The sequence below is a fragment of the Topomyia yanbarensis genome, chromosome 1 (genome assembly GCF_030247195.1).
Source record: "Topomyia yanbarensis strain Yona2022 chromosome 1, ASM3024719v1, whole genome shotgun sequence".
Lineage (NCBI taxonomy): Eukaryota > Metazoa > Arthropoda > Insecta > Diptera > Culicidae > Topomyia > Topomyia yanbarensis.
This window is the reverse complement of record NC_080670.1, coordinates 109,834,847-109,858,608: the sequence shown is the minus strand read 5'-3', so window position 1 is coordinate 109,858,608 and position 23,762 is coordinate 109,834,847. Positions and strand designations below refer to the sequence as shown.

Sequence of the window (23,762 nt, the reverse complement as noted above, 5' to 3'; positions counted from 1 at the left end):
TCAAATTTTTAGGTTAATTTGTTGCGTTTCAAAGCCCTCATTCGCATGTATGAAAAAAGCCTTTTGTTTACTTTTGTAAGTATCGCCCTTTTCACAAAAAAGCGTTGAAATGAAATCGCAGCTCCTGACATCACGCTATCTCTGAAGTGCATGCGTGCAAAGTTCCACATTTTACTTCGACATCGACTTTTTCTAAATGTAACTTCCCAGTAGTATCCTTGATTTGAATTATTATCGCTAATTCTAATGCCAAAGAACAAATAAAAACACTCGAAAACGAACCGTTTGGGAAAATCATCATCATTACTGGAATTTGCATTTTCACGAAACTTTTCGATAACCTTCCATCATTTGCGTTAATGCACTGGGTGCCCAGTGTTCTGAAAATCTAGCGAAATCGTCTTAGGGCACCAGCGGGTCTAATTCAGAGCTATTTGCGCGGCGAGTTAAATCTGTAAAGAATACTAAAAACTGATTTCTATTACATAATTTTCAGTTCAGCAATTCGAGAGATCGTGCTCACCGTAAGCCATGAAAAATAGACTACGTTGTGCGATGGTCACTATTTATTAAAAAATCACGGTTAAATAAAAAATAAAACTATTAAAAAATTTCAAACAGTTTATAGTTTTCACAAACTTATTAGGAAAATTGTTTAATAAGCTTTCGTAATATTGTGTAGGAAAAAGCTGAAAATTTCAGTATTTTCTCTATCTGCAACATATAAACCCTTAAGTATACCAATTAATTGGAATAGGTTCGCCAAATTTTGGAAGAAATCGATAAAATAACCCCTTGAAAACTACCTAAAAATTGTTGTAGTTCGATGCAATAAAAAAAAATCCCCAAAAATGAAACGCCGGCGTCGGCGGTAAAACATGATGATGAGTTATGTTCTACCATAGACCATGGGGTAGACTTGGGTGCAACGCCCAACTACTACTCTACAGAAGGCAAAGAATTCTTCACATTTCACATTATATATATATATATATATATATATATATATATATATATATATATATATATATATATATATATATATATATATATATATATATATATATATATATATATATATATATATATATATATATATATATATATATATATATATATATATATATATATATATATATATATACATATATATATATATATATATATATATATATATATATATATATATATATATATATATATATATATATATATATATATATATATATATATATATATATATATATATATATATATATATATATATATATATATATAATATATATATATATATATATATATATATATATATATATATATATATATATATATATATATATATATATTATATATATATATATATATATATATATATATATATATATATATCAAATGAATAAATATATGCGGAAATAAATCAAACAATAAGAAAATGACAGTCATCACCACATGTGTCGTCGAACTATCACTATTTCTAATACACTTATAAAACAATACTTCGTTTCTATTGGTAAATTTTGATCAAAATGCATTATTTACCCAAGCCTATTGGTTTTAACTTCCACTTTTTGAATTGAATGGCACATCTCCGCTTTTCCATCCTTATTGGTTTTGGCTGTAAAGAAATAAAAATAAAGATGGTATATACATATTCCATTACATGCCATCATCGTGGACTACTTTGTGCCATGAGGGTAAATTAGAGAACGATATTATAGCTTATAGCTCAAATTTTGCGTCGTTTAGGGGGAGAGTGGGTACGCTTGATTCCACTTTTGTTTTACATTTCTTATAAAAGAAATGTATAGAATTCGCTCAAACTTTCAAGATTTTTCCCGAGGCCCGGAGGGCAGAGTCTTATATACCAATCGACTCAGCTCGACGATTTAGGACAATGTCTGTGTGCGTGTCTGTGAGAGTATGTACACTGCTTGTCAATAAAATAGCTGTGAGATTAAAATACATGAAATTTTGAGTTTTCTCTAAAAATATTTTTATTTTCAACTATTTTATAGTTAGGCACAGTAGTAAATATGAAAAAGAACACTTTTATTTGTAAATTAAATGTTATGCTTTATCGTAACTCTCTCTTCTCCATGAAATCCAAAAAAGTATCTGGTCAATGAAATAGGTGTATTGTAATCCATTGCATAATTTTTTTTTCAAATCCAGTAATTTTAAGAATTTAATATTTTCAACAAACTAGTAACCTTCGAAAGCTCCCTTATTCTAATCTTGCCATTATAGTGATGTTGCCGAAAAAAGGACCTACGCCATTCCACGAAAAGCAAGCCCCAAACCTCATTGTTCTCGCCTCCGTGCTTTACCATATTTTGCGTGTGTCGCAGATCAAACTTTTTGCACTTTGGACGTTTAACGTTTCGGTGTGCATCGGAGGAAAACAGGTTTATCTTCAATTCGTCCCTCCGAAGGATATGTCGCCATTTCTTGAATCCTTCTGAACCAGGCCCATTAACGCTGTTGAAAAGCAAATTGCATATTTCTTCGAAGGCTTTTGCTCCGCAATAGTGGAACCTTCTTAGCAGTTCTTTCTGGAAGCTTGAAATTTTACGGCCTACAGCAAACTGTTCTCGGACCTGGATCAGATTTCGCTAATAATGCAATACGATGATCAGCAGCTGTAAATGTTTTCTTGCGTTTTTTGCGTGTTTCCTTTTTTCAAAGGTTTTAAGGCATTTGTAACGAAGTTTTCGGAACGTCGAAGTGTATTCGTGATTTATTTGTACGCCTTACCTTCGTGAACAAAATTTCTCAGCAAAACTTGTTCCACTTGAGTACAGTGAGATACTCGACCCATTCTATAACAAATCTTTGTTTTATTCAACATTTAAATACATTTATTTGCAAGCAGAAATCAAACTTCACCAAATAAAACGTATAATGGAATTATGTAAAACAATAACTTGTTAATATATTTCACACACCTATTATATTGACCACACGAAAAAGCCTGCGGCAGTCTTGTTTTGCATCTTGACAAAGATTGTAAATATAATCAGCGCCAACAACCCACTAGTAACTTGACAGATATCAAGCCTTGTGTGTGCGGTAGGTGTGATTGAGACTGCTGTAACTTGGTATGTGTAATTGAGATAAAAACAAAATAATCTATCACACACCTATTTTATTGGCAGTGTATGTAACGAACAAACTCTCATTCGTGTTTCTCAGCAATAGCTGAACCGATCTTATCCAAACCAATTTTAAATGAAGGGCCTATCACCCAGACAGAACGCTATTACATGGTTTTTGATTCTGAGGTTTAGTTTCCATGATATGAATGTTTGAAGGAGCAAAAATGGCGTTTTTGCAGTTTTTACATTTCTTACCAAAAAAAAAAAAACGATTTAATCTACCTAGCAGTGAGATGAGACATTTCTGACACATGTCACTGTTATATCATTCATTAGTTTGTGCGAAGTGAGGCACCCAACCACAGGTGGGATGAAAGCAGTCTTGCACAAATAAAACGTCGAATAAACCGAAAAATTTTTAAAACATCAAAAAACGAACGAAACAAAAAAAGCAAAAGATGAAAAAAGCTTATCAAATTCATAAAACAAGAATTAATGATTAATAAAAATCAAAATTATAAAATAGATAAATCCAATTAGATTACCCCATTGGATATAAAATTATACAATATTTAAAAATAGTATTTAAAAATCAATAGAATAAATTAAATTGACTCAAACTAACAAATTGAATTAAATAAATAAAATAAATGAAACGAATCCAATTAAGGAACTAAATCAAAAGAATCAAAATTGAATCAAATGAATCAAATTGAATCTAATGAATCAAATTGAATCAAATGAATCAAATTGAATCAAATGAATCAAATTGAATCAAAAGAATCAAATTGAATCAAATGAATCAAATGAATCAAATGAATCAAATTGAATCAAATGAATCAAATTGAATCAAATGAATCAAATTGAATCAAATTGAATCAAATGAATCAAATGAATCAAATGAATCAAATAAATCAAATGAATCAAATGAATCAAATTAATCACATTAATCAAATGAATCAAATGAATCAAATTAATCAAATTAATCAAATTAATCAAATGAATCAAATTGAATCAAATGAATCAAATGAATTAAATTGAATCAAATGCATCAAATGCATCAAATGCATCAAATGCATCAAATGCATCATATGCATCAAATGCATCAGATGCATCAAATGCATCAAGTGCATGATGTGCATAAAATGCGTCAAATGCATCAAATGCACCAAATGAATCAAATAAAAAGTAAATGTATCAAATAAAAAGTAAATGAAATGAATAAATAAAATTAACGAATCAAATAAACAGATCGAATAGAATAGACAAAATGAATACAAATAAGAAAATGAGAGGAATAAAATGAAGCGAATAAACCGAAAAATTAGGCGATGTTAAAAGGTTATAAATTAACAGAAAAAATAAATTGCGTCAAATGAATAATTTGGATAAAATAAATGAAACTGAAAAAATCAAGAAACTGAATGAAATGTGTGTACTGGAAAAAATAAATAGAATGCATAGAATTAAAAAAGTGAATGAAATACAGTGAAGACCCGATTTTATCAGCCCCCGATTTTATCTACCCCCGATTTTATCAGCTTTTTGACCCGACCCCCGAACAATATTTTTTTTTCCTTTCTCAATAGAATCAGGAATCAGAATATACTGGCTTAAATGGCACGTTCCCCGTATGTAGTCGGGAATTTGTGCCTATACCACCACCATTCATATACCATTCGATTCAGTTCGTCGAGTTCGGCAAATGTCTGTGCGTGTGTATGTATGTGTGTGTGTATGTATGTATGTATGTATGTATGTATGTATGTATGTATGTATGTATGTATGTATGTATGTATGTATGTATGTATGTATGTATGTATGTATGTATGTATGTATGTATGTATGTGCAGCGCTCATAGTTTTCGGCCAGCATCAACCCTGGCAAATTTCTCCAAGTGGTGCACCAAGGAATTTAATTTCCTGGGTTACATCACCAGCTGCAGCCTTAAGCTAAGCTGATATTTTGATACACTCGCGCTTTCCAAGCCATATACTTACGGAAACGCGTAAACACTTTGTTTAATTAAACACAGTTTGTTGCTGCTAGCAGCAGACGGCGACGCTGTTGTAGAAAGTAAAGGCCTCCGAGTATGAGTCATAATGAACTACTGATTCATCCACCGGGGTCTTTACTCTCGCGAGCGTGAAAAGAATGTTTTGTTTAGGTCTGAGACTCTCTCAGAGTAAAGTCTACACAGATGACATGATAAAATTCTTTTGTGTCAAATCGAAAAGGGGCAGTCGTAATAAGTCAGTTAGTGTTCGCACGCATAGCAGTCGTAATAAGTTAATTCGCGTTCGCGCGCGTAGCAGGCGCGCGCGAGGTGTAAGTTAGTCGGTACTCAGCCAATCAGGGATTTAGAAGAAGAATTATTTTGAGCGAAGATTACGCTGAAGCAAAAGTGATTTGGGCGCTGATACGGTAGTATTTCAGGATTATAATAAAACTGTGTTGAAAAAGGTAACTGTGAAGAATTATTCCTTCAACTGCCCTGAGGATAAGGAGAACACATCCAGAACGGTGGCGCGTTTTTATTCTGGTTGATCCTACCAGTAATATACGCTTGTATCAAAGGTTAAGCCATGCATGTCTAAGTACAAACAGATTTAATGTGAAACCGCATAAGGCTCAGTATAACAGCTATAATTTACAAGATCATTTAACTAGTTCCTTGGATAACTGTGGAAAACAATACTATTCATATGTATATATGTATGTATGTGTGTATATATGTATGTTTGTATGTCAAACGGTTGACTGCTCATCATTTTAGTTTAGCTGTGTAAATATTTTTTCAAGAACATGGTAAGCATGTTTGATTACATTCAAGATGATGCTGTTCGAATAGTACTTCTAGCATTGATAGTATTAATTCAGCAAAAAATATTAGCTGACAATTAACAAACATATATATTTCCGAAATCTGAGCGGATCTGATTTTTTCAGATTTGGACGAATCTGAAAGCTGACAAGTCTATACAAGTAATAAATAATGTTATAACTAGTATATTAGGAAACGATTGAAGAGTTAAAATAACTCATTTGCTCCTTTTATAAACTGGCTGTCTAGAAATGGACGAAAGCAAACAGAACAAAATCGAATATGATTTTTAATTATTCGAGTTGTTTGAAACACCCAAAGAACATCAATTTGAAAGAACAATGTGAACAATGGACTAGTTCGCTATGGACGTGTGTGTGGCAAAGATCTATTTGGCGGAGGGTACAGTCGCAGTGAGACGAGAAGGTATTTATGGAACATTAATGTCATGTTGTTGTACCACTACATTGTACGATTGATAGATTATAGTGAAGACCCGCTTTTATCAGCCCACGATTTTGTCAGCCTCATATGAAAATTGATAGTTGGTAGTTTGATGAGCTCTAGCAGACGAACCAAGTCGAATTCGAGTAAGTTTTCTAGAGTATTTTTTTCTTATCTTAGAGATCCTTAATATGAAAAAATCAAAATTTTAGTTTTATTTTAAATTTTGCGCTGTCTGACCCTATTAAATTAAATTTATACTAAATAATCGGAAACGGTTATGAAACTATATCTAGGGACTAAAGAAAAATATTTTAAGAGCTTCGGTTTGTTAAAAAGAAAGAAAAATATATGTCCCAATTTTGTCAATATCCCCGTTTTAACAGCCTAAAACTCACCAAAGGGCTGTTAAAAACGGATCTTCACTGTATTAGAATTGTCTAAAGTTGATGAAAGTTATTATGAAAATTCTGCTAGTTAACTTGAGTGCTTATGCTACAGAATTTGCGAAGTTAAAGGCTGATGAAGTACTATCTCTGGCAGTCGACGCTAAGCTAACAAGGCATCAATACTTATTAATTTACGCATAAGTAGTAGAACGGCGTCTGGAGTTTAGAGCCCTATATTTTCATAACTTTCCCTACCCAGTAATCTCTAGCTAATTAAATGTCGTTAAAATGTAAAAAAAGTGTTATACCTAAATCAAAAATACAGCTAAGAAATCAACCGAATTAAGGCTAGCCTAAACACAATACCAAAGTCATAGTAGGAATAGTAAGAATGTCGATAAATTCTCCCATCTAATATAAAATTTGTAGTAAAAAAAGTTACAGTTCACTAAAGTACGGTGAAATCAAATCCGCAAGAACCGAATTGACGATAATGAAATCGGATAGTTTAGTTATGTTCTCATTCGTATTCATTACCAACTATTGGCAAAACTTATATCATAAAATGTGTGACAAAATCAATTTATCTCTATAAGTTGAATTGATCTGATGTTTTCGATATCAAATTTGAGGTGAGCGACTCCAAGTTCACTTATAATATATGGCAATGGGACGAAATTCTCTAAAAATGTATATGGTGGATAAAGAGAATGTAGGTCAGAGGGGATGGAGGGGGTGGGGTTGATGTAGAAAGAGATGGTGTGAGGGTAAGCTGAGAGGGGGCTGATGGAGTATGCAACACCCAACCGCATATTATACCCACCATTTGAGATTTGGTTTATGACAATCGGTTCAGTCATCACCGAGTCATCGATGTGACTAATTCTGGAATACATCTAGAACCCGAAAATTCCGGAGCTGTCGATAGTGGACATGATATTAAAAGAACCTTTGATTGGGCATCAGTGATCTAGTCTTGTAAATAGAAATGATGTGATCTAGACTTGCAAATAGAAATGGATTTTTAACCTTTGAAGTATTACGATTGTGCCGGTTTATATGGCAAATTCCTATGTGGTCGCAATAAACAACCTGTAACTCCGGAACCAAATGTCATATACGAACGAAATTCAATAACATTCCATGGGAGTATTGCATCTTTCATGTGCAACCAAGTTTATAAAAATCGGCCAAAAATTCCCTGAGAAAAAGGTGTGAGATTAACTTACGAACTTGGAAAGTACCTGGTGGCATCAAGAACCGTCATAGGTGGCCAATGTGGTCAAAGCTGCTTAGAATGATCATTAGTGATCTAGACCCGCAAATCCGAGTTAATTTGCACCCTTCTTGGTATGTATTACACCATTTGGACATCATGGTGTTGACATTTTATATGGGAAGTTACTGGGTCTTCAACCAGTAACTCCGGAACCGGAAGTCCGATCGACAAAAAAATCAATAGCAGCTTATGGGAGCGTTATACCTTTCATTTAAAATCAAGTTTGAGCGGCATCAAATCAAGTTCGGTTCAGCCATCTCTGAGAAAAGTGAGTGAGTTTTGAAAACACTCACACACACACACACACATACACATATTCAGACATTTGTCAATTTCGACGAACTGAGTCGAATGGTATATGAGACTCGGCCTTCCGGGCCTCGGTTGAAAAGTCGGTTTTTCAGAGTGATTGCATATCCTTTCTTTATGAGAAAGGCAAAAAGCAAAAGTATGGAACTTAAAAAGATCGATAAAATAAAAGTATGCAAACAGATAAAAAAGGCAAAATCTTACAATTGTAGAAGTATACAATCCACAACTTGAAAAAAAGATCAATGAATTGTTAACAAAATAAAAAAAAAATCCACGTAGGAATAAAGAAATGGAAAAATATGAGAAATGCGGATCGAATTTCAAATGACGGTTTTGGTTGGATTTTACGCTATGCTGGTTTCGAAAACATTCGTAATCCTATAAAAACATGAATTATTTTTTTTATTTGTGTTGGTGTGTTAGCACACCTTAAAATATTTTACAAGAATGTTGCAACTGACTTCTAGAAAATAGTTCAAAAATAAAAATAAAATCGGTACGATCAGGAAGCGACATTCAAAATCTCACGCTAACTCCTCCAAAACGAAAAGATTTTGTATGCGGATTTAACTTGCTACATTTGCTAGCTAATCTTGCTAACTAGTTGGTTTAGTTTGGAAGCAGAGTTAAGTTTTCTTCTTCTTCGAAATCAATCAAACACAATTTAGCAATTTAGTTGAACATATGCTTCTTAGAATTATTGGCAGCAGCATGATTGTGAACTCAGGGATCTTCTCTTTATGCTCCATGACATATAAAATTCAAAACAAAACTATTAACACTACACTTGTCACGAAAGGGGCTTGTTGTGTATGCAATTTGCTGTTATAATGAAAATTTTTTTATTTGTTTTTGACACTTTACCACTGTAGCGGCATTCGTGTCAATGGGTCAGAAAGGAAAATAGAGATGGAGGTAGAAATACATTTGCGCTTAGACGTCGAGTTTGGTTTCTTTGATGAAACGTAGTACTGCTTTCTCTTTTTGGTCGTTGTTTGCTAATATCTTGAAAATGGATCCAGGGATATTGCATTGCTGTCGTATCTGAGTATATCCTTGGCAGTCCTCTATGATATGTTTGACTGTTGTTGGGACTCCGCATTAGCGACAGCTCGGCGGGGTTTTGTCTTGCATTAAGTAAGAGTGACTGAAACGGATGTGTCCGATGCGTAGTCTGGTTAATGTGCGCTGCTCCGATGCACATTTTCTATCCACGGGTTTTCCTACATTCGATTTGATCTACCGCAGTAGTGATCGCGTTCGGTTCCAGTCACCTTGCCAAACGTTCCATATTTTCTTTTTAACGAACCGAACGATATCTTGGGAAGGGATTGGAATGTCCATTGGATCTCCAGTTCTTCCTTCGTTTGCAAGTCTGGCAGATTCAACATTACCAGAAATACCTGCTTGTCCTGGGATCCAACTAAGCGTGATTTTTCTTCCTTGAAGTGCACGCTCTAGTTGTTGAATCCACGGGTGTCTCGAGTGACCTCCTCGGAGTGCGTTAAGGCAGCTAGCGGAGTCGGTGAGGATGATTACATCATCATGCTCATTGGTCATCGTTGCAGCGGCAACTAGCGCATATGCTTCGGCTGTGAATACGCTACATGGTCCTGGTAGGGTGTAGTGATTTTTTGTCCTGTTTGTCGCCCAACCTGCACCTACCTTCTCGTCCTCTTTTGAGCCATCAGTGTAGATTTGTTCGTGCGAAGTCTGAAATATTGGCATAGCAATCTGACATGATGTGCCAGCTCGAATGTTTCTTTGTACTTTGTCGTCGATCTTTGGTATTGGGCTATACCACTCTCTATCAGTTAATTTTTGAAGATTGTATGGTATTGGCACATGGTATCCGGTGATATGATGAACAAGTTCTGCCGATCTTTTGGCCACAGGATAATCCGCTACAGCACCGTTTTTTTTCTGTGAGGCGAGTTACTAGCTGCGATAGTCGTTGAATCAGTAATAGTCTGAACGGCAGGCAGCCTGCTTCAGCCATAATTGACGAAACTGAACTGGACTTAAAAGCACCAGAGGCCTGACGTATCACTTCATTATATGTTGGAGCGAGGATTTGTTCCATTGCCTCATGGTTACTGCTGGTGAGACAAAGTCCAAACAATAGCTTGGAGACAACTAGCGCGAAACCGACGTTCAAAAGCGTTGCTCGACTGCTTCTTTTTAGCCGGGAACCCAAAATCCGTAATATGTTAATTCTTCGGTTGCAGCTATTCTTAATGGTTGTGAAATGCTGTAAGTAGTTCAGTTTGGAGTCAACCAGAACTCCTAGGATTCGCATCTTTCTAAAGGAGGGGATGGGAGCCTTGTTTATTCGGATGGCCCGGCCGGGTTTACGATGCCTTATGTTGCAAATGTGCAGTAGCTTAGACTTTGTGGGTGCAATCTCAAAACCAACACTAGCTGCCCAATCGACGACCGCTTTGACAGCTTTTCTCAACTGACATCGTATTTACCCGGGGATTGCTCCTCTCACTAAAAGTAGTACATCATCCGCCTAGAGTAAGATTTCGATATCAGTTGGAATAATTGCGAAAATCGGTTCCATTGCAACCAGAAACAAAGTAACAGATAGAAGAGATCCCAGCGGGACACCGTTTTCTGCCACACGACTGCTGGATGCTGCTCCGTTCGCTAAGACCTAAAGGGTTCTATCAGATAGGAAACTGGATGCGATGTTGAACAGGCGGCCAGAGATTTTCCAGCTCGTGAGAGTTTGAAGGATGGCTGGTCTCCAAGTTGTGTCGTAGGCTTTAGATATGTCGAGTGAAACTATCTCAGCATGCTGATAGTCATTGAGGCCGATGAGCGATTCCATGTGGGCTAGATGGGATTCAACGCCTCTATCCGGACGAAATGCATGTTAGCGGCGATCCAGTCTTTCATTTTCTTCCAGTTCTGTGATATGACGACGGTTAACTAGGCGTTCGAACAGTTTACCTATGCAGCTCAGAAGAGAAATTGGGCGGTAACCAGCTGGACTACAGCGGTCTCCATCCGGTTTTGGAATCGGGATTACCAAACCTTCTTTTCACTGGTCCGGAAAGTTCGAGTAGAGCTGCTTTACCGGAGAAAAGAAGTCGTTGCAGTAGGGGGTATCCAACATTGTCAGGTCCTGTTGATGCTCCGCCGCCCTTGGAGAGGGCCCACACAAGCTCGTCAATGGAAAAGTCTGCATTAAAACGTTTGAAGGGATTCGGTCGTCGTGATTAAGGAACGCCTTTATCATTCCGGCTTTCTTTTTACGAAATTTTTTGTTATAGTTGGCGTTTGGGGATTTGTTCTGATATTCCTCCGTAAATGCTTCAGTGATTTCTTGTGGATTATTGGTGCTACCACTTGGAAGGCTTAGGGTGTTAGTGCGCCTTTTCCCCTGTAGTTGATTAATGCGGTTCCATATCAGTGTTGAGGGACTGGCAGGGTTGATACTCTGCACTAGATTTTCCCAACTTTTCTGTTTAGCTTCTGAAATGAATTTGCGATCAGGCTTCGTGCAAAGATTTGAGGGCAGCCTCTTTACTGGGTTCGCCGTCCGCAATACGACGGAGGGCACGTAGTTTTGTTCGTCGGAGTTTCACTGCTTGCTCTACCTCAGGGCTCCACCAGACAACTGCCTTGGGCCCGGATTTTCCGCTACTTCTAGGAATACTGGCTTTGGCTACATTTAAAACGTTTTTAGTGAAGCTCTCAAGTGTCATTTTCTGGTCGGAACGAATGGTACTGCTGGTGAGTTTTTCTTAGAGATCCCAGTTTGCTCTCTTTTTGCCTTTCTCATATAAAGAAAGGCTATGCAATCACTGTAAAAATCGACTTTTCAACCGAGGCCCGGAGGGCCGAGTGTCATACACCATTCGGTTCAGTTCGTCGAGATCGGCAAATGTCTGTGTGTGTATGTATGTGTGTGTATGTGTGTGTGTCATTTAAACTCACACAATTTTCTCAGAGATGGATGAACCGATTTTCGCAAACTTAGTTTCATCTGAAAGGTATAACGCTCCCATAAGCTGCTATTGAATTTTTAGTTGATCCGACTTCCGGTTCCGGAGTTACGGGTTGAAGAGTGCGGTTACACAGCAAATTCCCATATAAACTGGTACCACCATGATGTTCAAATGATGTAAAACATATTAAAATTGATGTAACATTACTCTAGTTTGCGGGTCTGGATCACTAATGATCAATCAAAGCAACTTTGACCACATTGGCCACCTATGACGGTTCATGACGCCCCCGGGGAACCCGCCAAGTTCCTAAGCTAATGTCACACCCATTCCCCAACGAATTCTCTACCGATTTTTACAAACTTGATTTCAAATGAAAGATATAGTAATACCATTGACTGCTGCTGAATTTCATTCGGTTCTGACTCTTGCTTCCGGAGTTACAGTGGTGTTAGTAAGGATACACTGGAATTTCCCATATAAATCGGTACAATCGTAATACCTCAGAGGCTAAAAACTATTGAAATGGTCACCAAATTACTTCTAATCGCAGATCTAGATCACTGATTGCCAATCAAACATTCTTTGAATATATTGTCCACTATCGACGATTCCGGAAGTCCGGAATTCCGGGCATATTCCACAATTAAAGTCACATCGGTTCTTCGGTGATGACTGAACCGATTTTCTCAAACCAAGTCTCAAATGGAAGGCAAAATATTCAGTTGAGTATTGCGTCGCCGCCCCTCCCCTCCCCCCGCCTTGCCCTTACACCACCCTCCTTCATCACTCCCCTCCCCTTGGAACACCCTCACGCCCGCATTTCCTTCATCTACCCCGTATACCGAAATAAGATGAAGGATTTCTGACGCATCCTCCACTCCCACTCTACTATCCCCCCATTCCCTCCACTTTCAAACCCATTCCACCAACATTTCAAAATATAGTCACATGAAGATAACATTGCTGATTAAGCTAATTAAATATTATTCTTTTGCCTTTCTCATATAGAAATGTTATACAATTGCTCCAAAAACCGACTTTCTAACCGAGGCCCGGAGGGCCGAGTCTCATATAGCATTCGACTCAGTTCGCCGAAATCGCAAAATATCTGTGTGTATGTATGTGTGTATGTATGTATGTATGTGTGTTTGTATGTGCGGATTTGTTAACAAAATGTCCACATAGGTTTCTCGGAGATGGCTGAACCGATTTTTACAAACTAAGATTCAAATGAAAGGTATAATATTCCCATAGGTTGCTATTGAATTTCATTTTCAACCAACATCTTGTTCCAGATTACAAGTTGAAGAGTATGGTTACAGAACAAAATTTGTTGATTTGTCCACATCGGTTTCTCGGGATTTTCTGAACCGATTTTGACAAACTAGATTTTGAATGAAAGGTCCATCAGCTGCTGTTGAATTTTGTGAGGATCCGAGTTCTGGTTCCTGAATTACAGGGTGATTCGTACGATCACGCAGCAAATCACGATTCTAACGAATTCTGCGATGAATGTAAAAAGGTGATTTTTTTTCCAAAATGTAAACACAACTGTTGAATTTGTAGATCTAGGTCACCAACAGTCATTCAAAGTCTCTTTGGCCACACTAGCCACCATCAACGGATCCGGAAGCATCCAAATTCAGAATAACGGTTATATTGGTTTCTCGAAAATGGCTAGATCGATTTGATCAACTTAGTCTCAAATGAATGGTGTTGCGTCCCCGGAACTGATATTAAATTCCATCTCCATCCGACTTCCGGCTCCGGAGTTACGGGTTGTGGAGTGCGATCACATAGAAAACTCCGATTCAAACCGATACCGCGATGAATGCAAAAAGGTGCTCTTATATATACTTACCAAGTGTAATAAGAATGAAAGACATTTCCATAATGTTATATTGTACGAACCAGCTATTAAATCATAGTTTGGAGAAATGAGAAAGGCACAATTGCACTTCTAGGTGGGTTAAAACAGGTTTTTTTTTAGTCAGTGTATTGTAAAAGTTTCTTAGATATTTGATTTACATTTTATTTTCTAAATAGAATTCTAAAGCAGAAGTGTCAATATCATTAGATGATGAATTAATAAATCTAGTAAAATTTATAAACAGTTTCATTATTTTAAATTTAACATCTGGTCTGGTTAAGTCCTTCTAGCGACGGCTGCAGTAGGTTTTCGAAGGATAATTGCGCATTGTTGTTCATTAACGAAGAAACAGTTCTTTGTAGCAGTTGCCACGAATTTTCCACTCGACGGCACGTAGAAAACTTGTGTTGTAGGTCTTCCATGGGAGCATTACAATACTCACAGGCCGGTGAGGTGATGATGTTCATTCTATATAAAAGTTGCGCATGAGTTACTTTTCGATTTACCAGTAAGTAGTACCAGCTTCGTTCTGATGAGTTCAGGTTCCTTGAGTATATGTTTCGCCATATCATACTCCAGTTTATTAGCGGGTTTTCCCCCATCACTTCGGTAGTGTTATGTTTGATGAAAAGTATTTATTCGTCATGTGTGCACTGGGGTCATTAACGAGTATTTCTGGCATATACGCAATTTCTTGGCAAATGTCCTTCAGACATGGGCAGCTAGTCGGTACACTGCGAAGATTTGGAGGATTTAGCATAGTTTCTGTGAATTGCGCATAGAACGGCATTGAGTTTATTTCTTGCAGGTGTCTACTAACGAGGAGTGCTTTGCATTTGAAGACAGGAAGTTGCAATTTTAATCCTCCTTTTTCTATTGGCACGGCTAGTTGCTGAATCGGTACTTTCGTTGTGTTTCCATTCCATAGGAAGCTACCCATTAGCGATGTTATTTTGGCTATATGTACCTTATATGTCGGAATTATTGATGCTAAATACCATATTTTTGATGTTATATAGGTATTGAGAAGAACTATTTTTTGATGCAGCGTTAACTTTCTCATTTTATGTAACCACAGTATTTGCGCCAGTTTTCCGATTAGCGGATCCCAGTTTATGTTGACCATACGACAAATGGAGTTGGTGTACTATACTCCAAGCACTTTCACATTCTCAGCTGATTGTACCCACGATAGTACAATTCTGTTGGCGACTTCACATGCACCCACATCGATTGCTTTTGTTTTATGTAGGTTAAGTTTGGCACCAGCACATATGTCGAAATGTTGATAGAGCGTTTTCACTCTCTTCAATTTTTCTCTGCTCGTAGATATCAAAGTGATGTCATCCGCATACGCTACCACTAGATCATCCGGGCCGTTGCAGACCACTCCAATTTTTGTTATGAGAGGATGGAGAAAAAGAGAGAAAAGGTGCATCGCGAGAGGATCTCCCTGTCTCACCGATCTTTTAATGGGGAAGGATCGAGAGAGGTGACCGTTCAGGAGTAACTGTGATGATGATAGCTCACCAATTTTTGAGAGCAGTCTAATTAGTTCTGGGTGGAAGTCAAGGGAGTCCATCGTACGAAGCATAAAGCGTCGATCGACTCTGTCAAAGGCGTGATCTAAATCAAATGAGATTAACTTGCCAGTTCTACGTTTCATCCGAAGTTTTGCGATATTATTTTTGAGGGCTAATGTTTCCTGGAATATGTTGTTGTTTCCGTTTGAGCACTTTTGTATATTATTCAGCACCCGATGTTCACTTATTATTGCTTCTAATCGACTTTTTATTATTCTCGCTAATAGTTTGTAGTCATAATTTAATAGCGAAATTGGACGATAAGCATTGATCGAATTGCCACTGTTCCTTTTTTTGACTAGAACTATTGCTCCAGAGACGAATTCCACAAGAAAATCACCCCGAAGTGCTTCATTCAGTAACAGGTTCAGCTCTCTATGCATAATATCAAAGCAACGTACGTACAATTTTTTGGGTATTCCATCGGAGCCTGGAGATTTCCTTGAAGCACTTGTCTTTATTGCCGTGTAAATGTCTGCCGTTGTTATTTCATCCATGCATGAATTTTTCAATCGACTATCAACAGGGACCACCCTATCACAATCGAATGATCGGTCGTCTTCATGTGTTGTCTCAGAGTATAGATCACTGAAATAGTTTACGATGTGCTCTTTAACTTCTTCCGCTCGCTCCAATGTGTTACAGGAGTTGTCTTCGATTCGATCGATGATAGTTTGTTTTCTTCTGCGGTCTCCTAGTTGAAATGTAGAAATCGGCTCACCAGCAACTTGTGTTTCGTTTATCCTGTAGAACAGTTGTGTAAATTTTCTCTGCAGCAGAAGCATTTTGCTCTTTATTCGGTTGATTTGCAGATATTGATTATAGGCTGTTCGTAATTCGCAATATAGCTGCTGATGCTGGCGGTTGAATTCCGTGTGGATTTCTCTTGATTTCCAGCAGAAGAATTTTCTTATTTTCGGTTTTGTATACTGTATCCACCATTGCATCCACGAGGTGTAGTTGCGACGCTGTCTAGTCCAGTACGTCCATTTAGTTTGAAATTCGTCAATATTTTCGTCTGTCAAGACATTGGGGCGTAGTGACCAGAAACCTCTTCCATGATCACGTCCCATAATCGGCAGACACAACCTCACTGTTACAGCCATATGATTGGTAAATGAGCATGCATGTACATATGAAGATCGCAGCTGGTTTCGAAGGTTATCACTAACATACACACGATCAATTCTTGGTGCCGAGTTGTGGGTTACACAAGTGTACTCAACGCGGTTCCCATGAAGCGCTTCTCATGCATCACAGAAGTGAAGTTGTCTTATAGTATTGTTGAGCGCAGCGCTGAAATTACCTCCTCCAGTTGCGTCCTGTGCGTTGATGACGGAATTAAAGTCACCACTCAGTATTGTGAAATCTGTTTGATTTCGAAGGTAGTAAGCAATGGTGCTGTTTAGGAAATTTTCTCTCTGCGAGCGATTCTGGTTCCCAGATGGTGCATATATGTTACACAAAGTAACACTTTCGTGTACCCGAAGAGCAATCAGTCTTGAATCAAGACTCTTTTCGATGTGAGAGAATCGGATGTGGGACTTGAGTGCAATCGCTGTACCTCTCCTACTGAGATCCACATTTGTGATTAGGTTGTACCCGGGTATTGATAATTGGTCATCGGCGACCTCTTGCATAAACACTATGTCGAGATCTTGTGTCCGAATAAAATTTCTTAGTTTATTTTGTTTTCGTTGGTGATGGTGTTGATATTAATTGTAGCTGTAGTGTAACTGAAACTGTCCATTAGTGAGCATTTTGATCTGTCGATCGGAGCACGTAGGGAGAAGATAGGGTAGATATTTGCGGTCTATCAAGTTTTGCTTTTTTAAGATGATCTCGACGGCGCCTCGTACTGCTGCCCGATGATGTGGTGGAGCTATCGCTAATTATTCCGTCGTCTCTTTCATGATGTTTGTGCAACTGAGGTGGTTGCTTCGGAGTTATGAAGTTCTGTGTATCGTTGTAATCTTGGATTATCATCGGTTGATCATCGTTGTGTTGAGGATCCACTATTGCAGGTGAAACTGTCAGGGATGGTTGTGGCAACGGGTTAAAAACGTTTGATGGTGTTAATTGAGAGGAAGCAATGAGAGTCTGTGTGGCTTCCGTCTCGTCCGTTGTGCTGGCCCATCCAACTCCGGCAGCTGAGTCCTTCTGAGGGTTGGTGACGACGAAACGTAGTGGAGCATCCTGTTTAACCGCACCAGCGTAGGTTTGCTATTATTGTATTATTGCTTCTAATCGACTTTTTATTATTCTCGCTAATAGTTTGTAGTCATAATTTAATAGCGAAATTGGACGATAAGCATTGATCGAATTGCCACTGTTCCTTTTTTTGACTAGAACTATTGCTCCAGAGACGAATTCCACAAGAAAATCACCCCGAAGTGCTTCATTCAGTAACAGGTTCAGCTCTCTATGCATAATATCAAAGCAACGTACGTACAATTTTTTGGGTATTCCATCGGAGCCTGGAGATTTCCTTGAAGCACTTGTCTTTATTGCCGTGTAAATGTCTGCCGTTGTTATTTCATCCATGCATGAATTTTTCAATCGACTATCAACAGGGACCACCCTATCACAATCGAATGATCGGTCGTCTTCATGTGTTGTCTCAGAGTATAGATCACTGAAATAGTTTACGATGTGCTCTTTAACTTCTTCCGCTCGCTCCAATGTGTTACAGGAGTTGTCTTCGATTCGATCGATGATAGTTTGTTTTCTTCTGCGGTCTCCTAGTTGAAATGTAGAAATCGGCTCACCAGCAACTTGTGTTTCGTTTATCCTGTAGAACAGTTGTGTAAATTTTCTCTGCAGCAGAAGCATTTTGCTCTTTATTCGGTTGATTTGCAGATATTGATTATAGGCTGTTCGTAATTCGCAATATAGCTGCTGATGCTGGCGGTTGAATTCCGTGTGGATTTCTCTTGATTTCCAGCAGAAGAATTTTCTTATTTTCGGTTTTGTATACTGTATCCACCATTGCATCCACGAGGTGTAGTTGCGACGCTGTCTAGTCCAGTACGTCCATTTAGTTTGAAATTCGTCAATATTTTCGTCTGTCAAGACATTGGGGCGTAGTGACCAGAAACCTCTTCCATGATCACGTCCCATAATCGGCAGACACAACCTCACTGTTACAGCCATATGATTGGTAAATGAGCATGCATGTACATATGAAGATCGCAGCTGGTTTCGAAGGTTATCACTAACATACACACGATCAATTCTTGGTGCCGAGTTGTGGGTTACACAAGTGTACTCAACGCGGTTCCCATGAAGCGCTTCTCATGCATCACAGAAGTGAAGTTGTCTTATAGTATTGTTGAGCGCAGCGCTGAAATTACCTCCTCCAGTTGCGTCCTGTGCGTTGATGACGGAATTAAAGTCACCACTCAGTATTGTGAAATCTGTTTGATTTCGAAGGTAGTAAGCAATGGTGCTGTTTAGGAAATTTTCTCTCTGCGAGCGATTCTGGTTCCCAGATGGTGCATATATGTTACACAAAGTAACACTTTCGTGTACCCGAAGAGCAATCAGTCTTGAATCAAGACTCTTTTCGATGTGAGAGAATCGGATGTGGGACTTGAGTGCAATCGCTGTACCTCTCCTACTGAGATCCACATTTGTGATTAGGTTGTACCCGGGTATTGATAATTGGTCATCGGCGACCTCTTGCATAAACACTATGTCGAGATCTTGTGTCCGAATAAAATTTCTTAGTTTATTTTGTTTTCGTTGGTGATGGTGTTGATATTAATTGTAGCTGTAGTGTAACTGAAACTGTCCATTAGTGAGCATTTTGATCTGTCGATCGGAGCACGTAGGGAGAAGATAGGGTAGATATTTGCGGTCTATCAAGTTTTGCTTTTTTAAGATGATCTCGACGGCGCCTCGTACTGCTGCCCGATGATGTGGTGGAGCTATCGCTAATTATTCCGTCGTCTCTTTCATGATGTTTGTGCAACTGAGGTGGTTGCTTCGGAGTTATGAAGTTCTGTGTATCGTTGTAATCTTGGATTATCATCGGTTGATCATCGTTGTGTTGAGGATCCACTATTGCAGGTGAAACTGTCAGGGATGGTTGTGGCAACGGGTTAAAAACGTTTGATGGTGTTAATTGAGAGGAAGCAATGAGAGTCTGTGTGGCTTCCGTCTCGTCCGTTGTGCTGGCCCATCCAACTCCGGCAGCTGAGTCCTTCTGAGGGTTGGTGACGACGAAACGTAGTGGAGCATCCTGTTTAACCGCACCAGCGTAGGTTTGCTATTATTGTATTATTGCTTCTAATCGACTTTTTATTATTCTCGCTAATAGTTTGTAGTCATAATTTAATAGCGAAATTGGACGATAAGCATTGATCGAATTGCCACTGTTCCTTTTTTTGACTAGAACTATTGCTCCAGAGACGAATTCCACAAGAAAATCACCCCGAAGTGCTTCATTCAGTAACAGGTTCAGCTCTCTATGCATAATATCAAAGCAACGTACGTACAATTTTTTGGGTATTCCATCGGAGCCTGGAGATTTCCTTGAAGCACTTGTCTTTATTGCCGTGTAAATGTCTGCCGTTGTTATTTCATCCATGCATGAATTTTTCAATCGACTATCAACAGGGACCACCCTATCACAATCGAATGATCGGTCGTCTTCATGTGTTGTCTCAGAGTATAGATCACTGAAATAGTTTACGATGTGCTCTTTAACTTCTTCCGCTCGCTCCAATGTGTTACAGGAGTTGTCTTCGATTCGATCGATGATAGTTTGTTTTCTTCTGCGGTCTCCTAGTTGAAATGTAGAAATCGGCTCACCAGCAACTTGTGTTTCGTTTATCCTGTAGAACAGTTGTGTAAATTTTCTCTGCAGCAGAAGCATTTTGCTCTTTATTCGGTTGATTTGCAGATATTGATTATAGGCTGTTCGTAATTCGCAATATAGCTGCTGATGCTGGCGGTTGAATTCCGTGTGGATTTCTCTTGATTTCCAGCAGAAGAATTTTCTTATTTTCGGTTTTGTATACTGTATCCACCATTGCATCCACGAGGTGTAGTTGCGACGCTGTCTAGTCCAGTACGTCCATTTAGTTTGAAATTCGTCAATATTTTCGTCTGTCAAGACATTGGGGCGTAGTGACCAGAAACCTCTTCCATGATCACGTCCCATAATCGGCAGACACAACCTCACTGTTACAGCCATATGATTGGTAAATGAGCATGCATGTACATATGAAGATCGCAGCTGGTTTCGAAGGTTATCACTAACATACACACGATCAATTCTTGGTGCCGAGTTGTGGGTTACACAAGTGTACTCAACGCGGTTCCCATGAAGCGCTTCTCATGCATCACAGAAGTGAAGTTGTCTTATAGTATTGTTGAGCGCAGCGCTGAAATTACCTCCTCCAGTTGCGTCCTGTGCGTTGATGACGGAATTAAAGTCACCACTCAGTATTGTGAAATCTGTTTGATTTCGAAGGTAGTAAGCAATGGTGCTGTTTAGGAAATTTTCTCTCTGCGAGCGATTCTGGTTCCCAGATGGTGCATATATGTTACACAAAGTAACACTTTCGTGTACCCGAAGAGCAATCAGTCTTGAATCAAGACTCTTTTCGATGTGAGAGAATCGGATGTGGGACTTGAGTGCAATCGCTGTACCTCTCCTACTGAGATCCACATTTGTGATTAGGTTGTACCCGGGTATTGATAATTGGTCATCGGCGACCTCTTGCATAAACACTATGTCGAGATCTTGTGTCCGAATAAAATTTCTTAGTTTATTTTGTTTTCGTTGGTGATGGTGTTGATATTAATTGTAGCTGTAGTGTAACTGAAACTGTCCATTAGTGAGCATTTTGATCTGTCGATCGGAGCACGTAGGGAGAAGATAGGGTAGATATTTGCGGTCTATCAAGTTTTGCTTTTTTAAGATGATCTCGACGGCGCCTCGTACTGCTGCCCGATGATGTGGTGGAGCTATCGCTAATTATTCCGTCGTCTCTTTCATGATGTTTGTGCAACTGAGGTGGTTGCTTCGGAGTTATGAAGTTCTGTGTATCGTTGTAATCTTGGATTATCATCGGTTGATCATCGTTGTGTTGAGGATCCACTATTGCAGGTGAAACTGTCAGGGATGGTTGTGGCAACGGGTTAAAAACGTTTGATGGTGTTAATTGAGAGGAAGCAATGAGAGTCTGTGTGGCTTCCGTCTCGTCCGTTGTGCTGGCCCATCCAACTCCGGCAGCTGAGTCCTTCTGAGGGTTGGTGACGACGAAACGTAGTGGAGCATCCTGTTTAACCGCACCAGCGTAGGTTTGTTTGTTGGATGTTTTCACAGTACCAAGTCGTTCATTAACGCTCGCTTTTTGTACAAGCAGCTTTTTATTTTGGGTGTATGGAATGCCGTTATGGATATACCCGCCACAGTGGCGACACGTTTGTTTTTGTCCAGGGTATGAGACGTATGCCCCTTCCCCATCAATGGTGATGAACGATTTAATAGGTTCTTTTAAGATCATTTTGATCTGACGTATTCCAGACGAAGTACCAGAGAAAAAGTATTTATCTGTCCATACCAATTCACGTATGCTCAACACCTCTCCGTATCGTATAACTTATCAGTTATAAGTTCTGATAGATCATGAACTCGAATTTCAACAGCTCCGTTCTCCATCTGATTTCTCACTTTATATTTTTTCCCCGAGAACTCAATCTCGTGCTTGTTGTCATGATTTTGCACAATCTCTTGGGCTGTTGCAAAGTCAGTGCATCTCACAAATACACTGCTGAGGTTGTGACTGATCTGAACTCTCACCACTTTTTTCCTTGGAGAGTTTCAAGTCATGTCCGATAAATTGATGGATTTCGTCATAGTTAGGTTTTTTTGGTAAAATCGAAAAATCGATTCTAAATGTATTTTCCCGACGCTTTAACGAGCTCATCTCGCTAGAAACACCTAGGAGATGAGGCAAACGCGCAGCGGAACAACCGCAATTAATTAATAACGATGCCGGCCTTCGAAGAAAAAACGCGTGTGGCTTCCTTCGTGTATGAAAGCTAACTACTTTGACACGGCTCTCTCGTACATCTATCTTGGTCGTCGAATTGGTTCGTCTGGTGTTCCAGGTGTATCGATCTTAATAGGGAAGTGGTCGCTGTCTGCACAATCTGGGAGTATTTTCCAGATGAATTTGGCTGATATGGATGTAGAGCAGATTGATACGTCCAACGCTTGTGTGCTTCCGGTGGAAGGATCAACTCGAGTATGGGAACCGTCGTTCAACACCACCAGACCTCTGCTGACTACAGTTTCCAGAACTGCGTTACCTCTTTTTTATGCTTCCGTTTTTGTATTTATTAGACGACTGCCCCAAGCAGAATGGTGCGCATTGAGGTCACCCAAGACGATCAGTGGTTTCGGTAGTTCTTCCAACAGGTATTTCAGATTTTCAGCAGCGTTTTTGTCTCTTGGTGGGAGGTATACTGAGGCCACTGTCAGTTTTGAAGGTGCGTGGAGTTGTATTGCAACAGCCTGTATGTTGGTGTGTATCTGAATTCGTTCGAACGGAGTCCATCCTTCACCGCCAATCCTACACCTTGTCTGCCGTGGGGGGAGCATGGTCCTAACAGGAGATGATAGGACTTACCTACGTAGTTGGTTGTGATATTGTGTTCTTCCGCATTTGTTTCTTGTAGGCAGACTACTGTTGGTTGATACTTGTTAAGTATGATTCGCAGTTCGTTCCGATGGGTTCGAAGGCCGTTTATTGTATAGCGAAAGTCGTCGATGATGATATAAGGCTTGATTCTGAGTCTGATCGATTTCGTGCTAGAAAATTTTGTGTTTCTGATTCGGGGTGCTGTTTTACATTTCTTACAAAAGAAATGTATAGAATTCGCTCAAACTTTGACAACTTTTTCCGAGGCCCAGAGGGCCGAGTTTCATATACCAGCTCAACAAATTGGACTCAGCTCGACAAATTGGGACAAATGTATGTGTGTGT

At 38.8% G+C, this 23,762-nt stretch overlaps 1 protein-coding gene across 1 annotated transcript in view; it reads right to left on the bottom strand.

The window, feature by feature from the left end:
* LOC131694260 (syntaxin-binding protein 5) overlaps nucleotides 1-23,762 on the bottom strand; it is a 2,823,745-nt gene that overhangs the window by 1,873,113 nt on the left and 926,870 nt on the right. Inside the window, exon 7 of the mRNA XM_058982823.1 lies at nucleotides 1,540-1,615. Within this exon, the coding sequence (XP_058838806.1) occupies nucleotides 1,540-1,615 (76 nt within the window). The remainder of the gene's footprint in view (nucleotides 1-1,539; nucleotides 1,616-23,762) is intronic.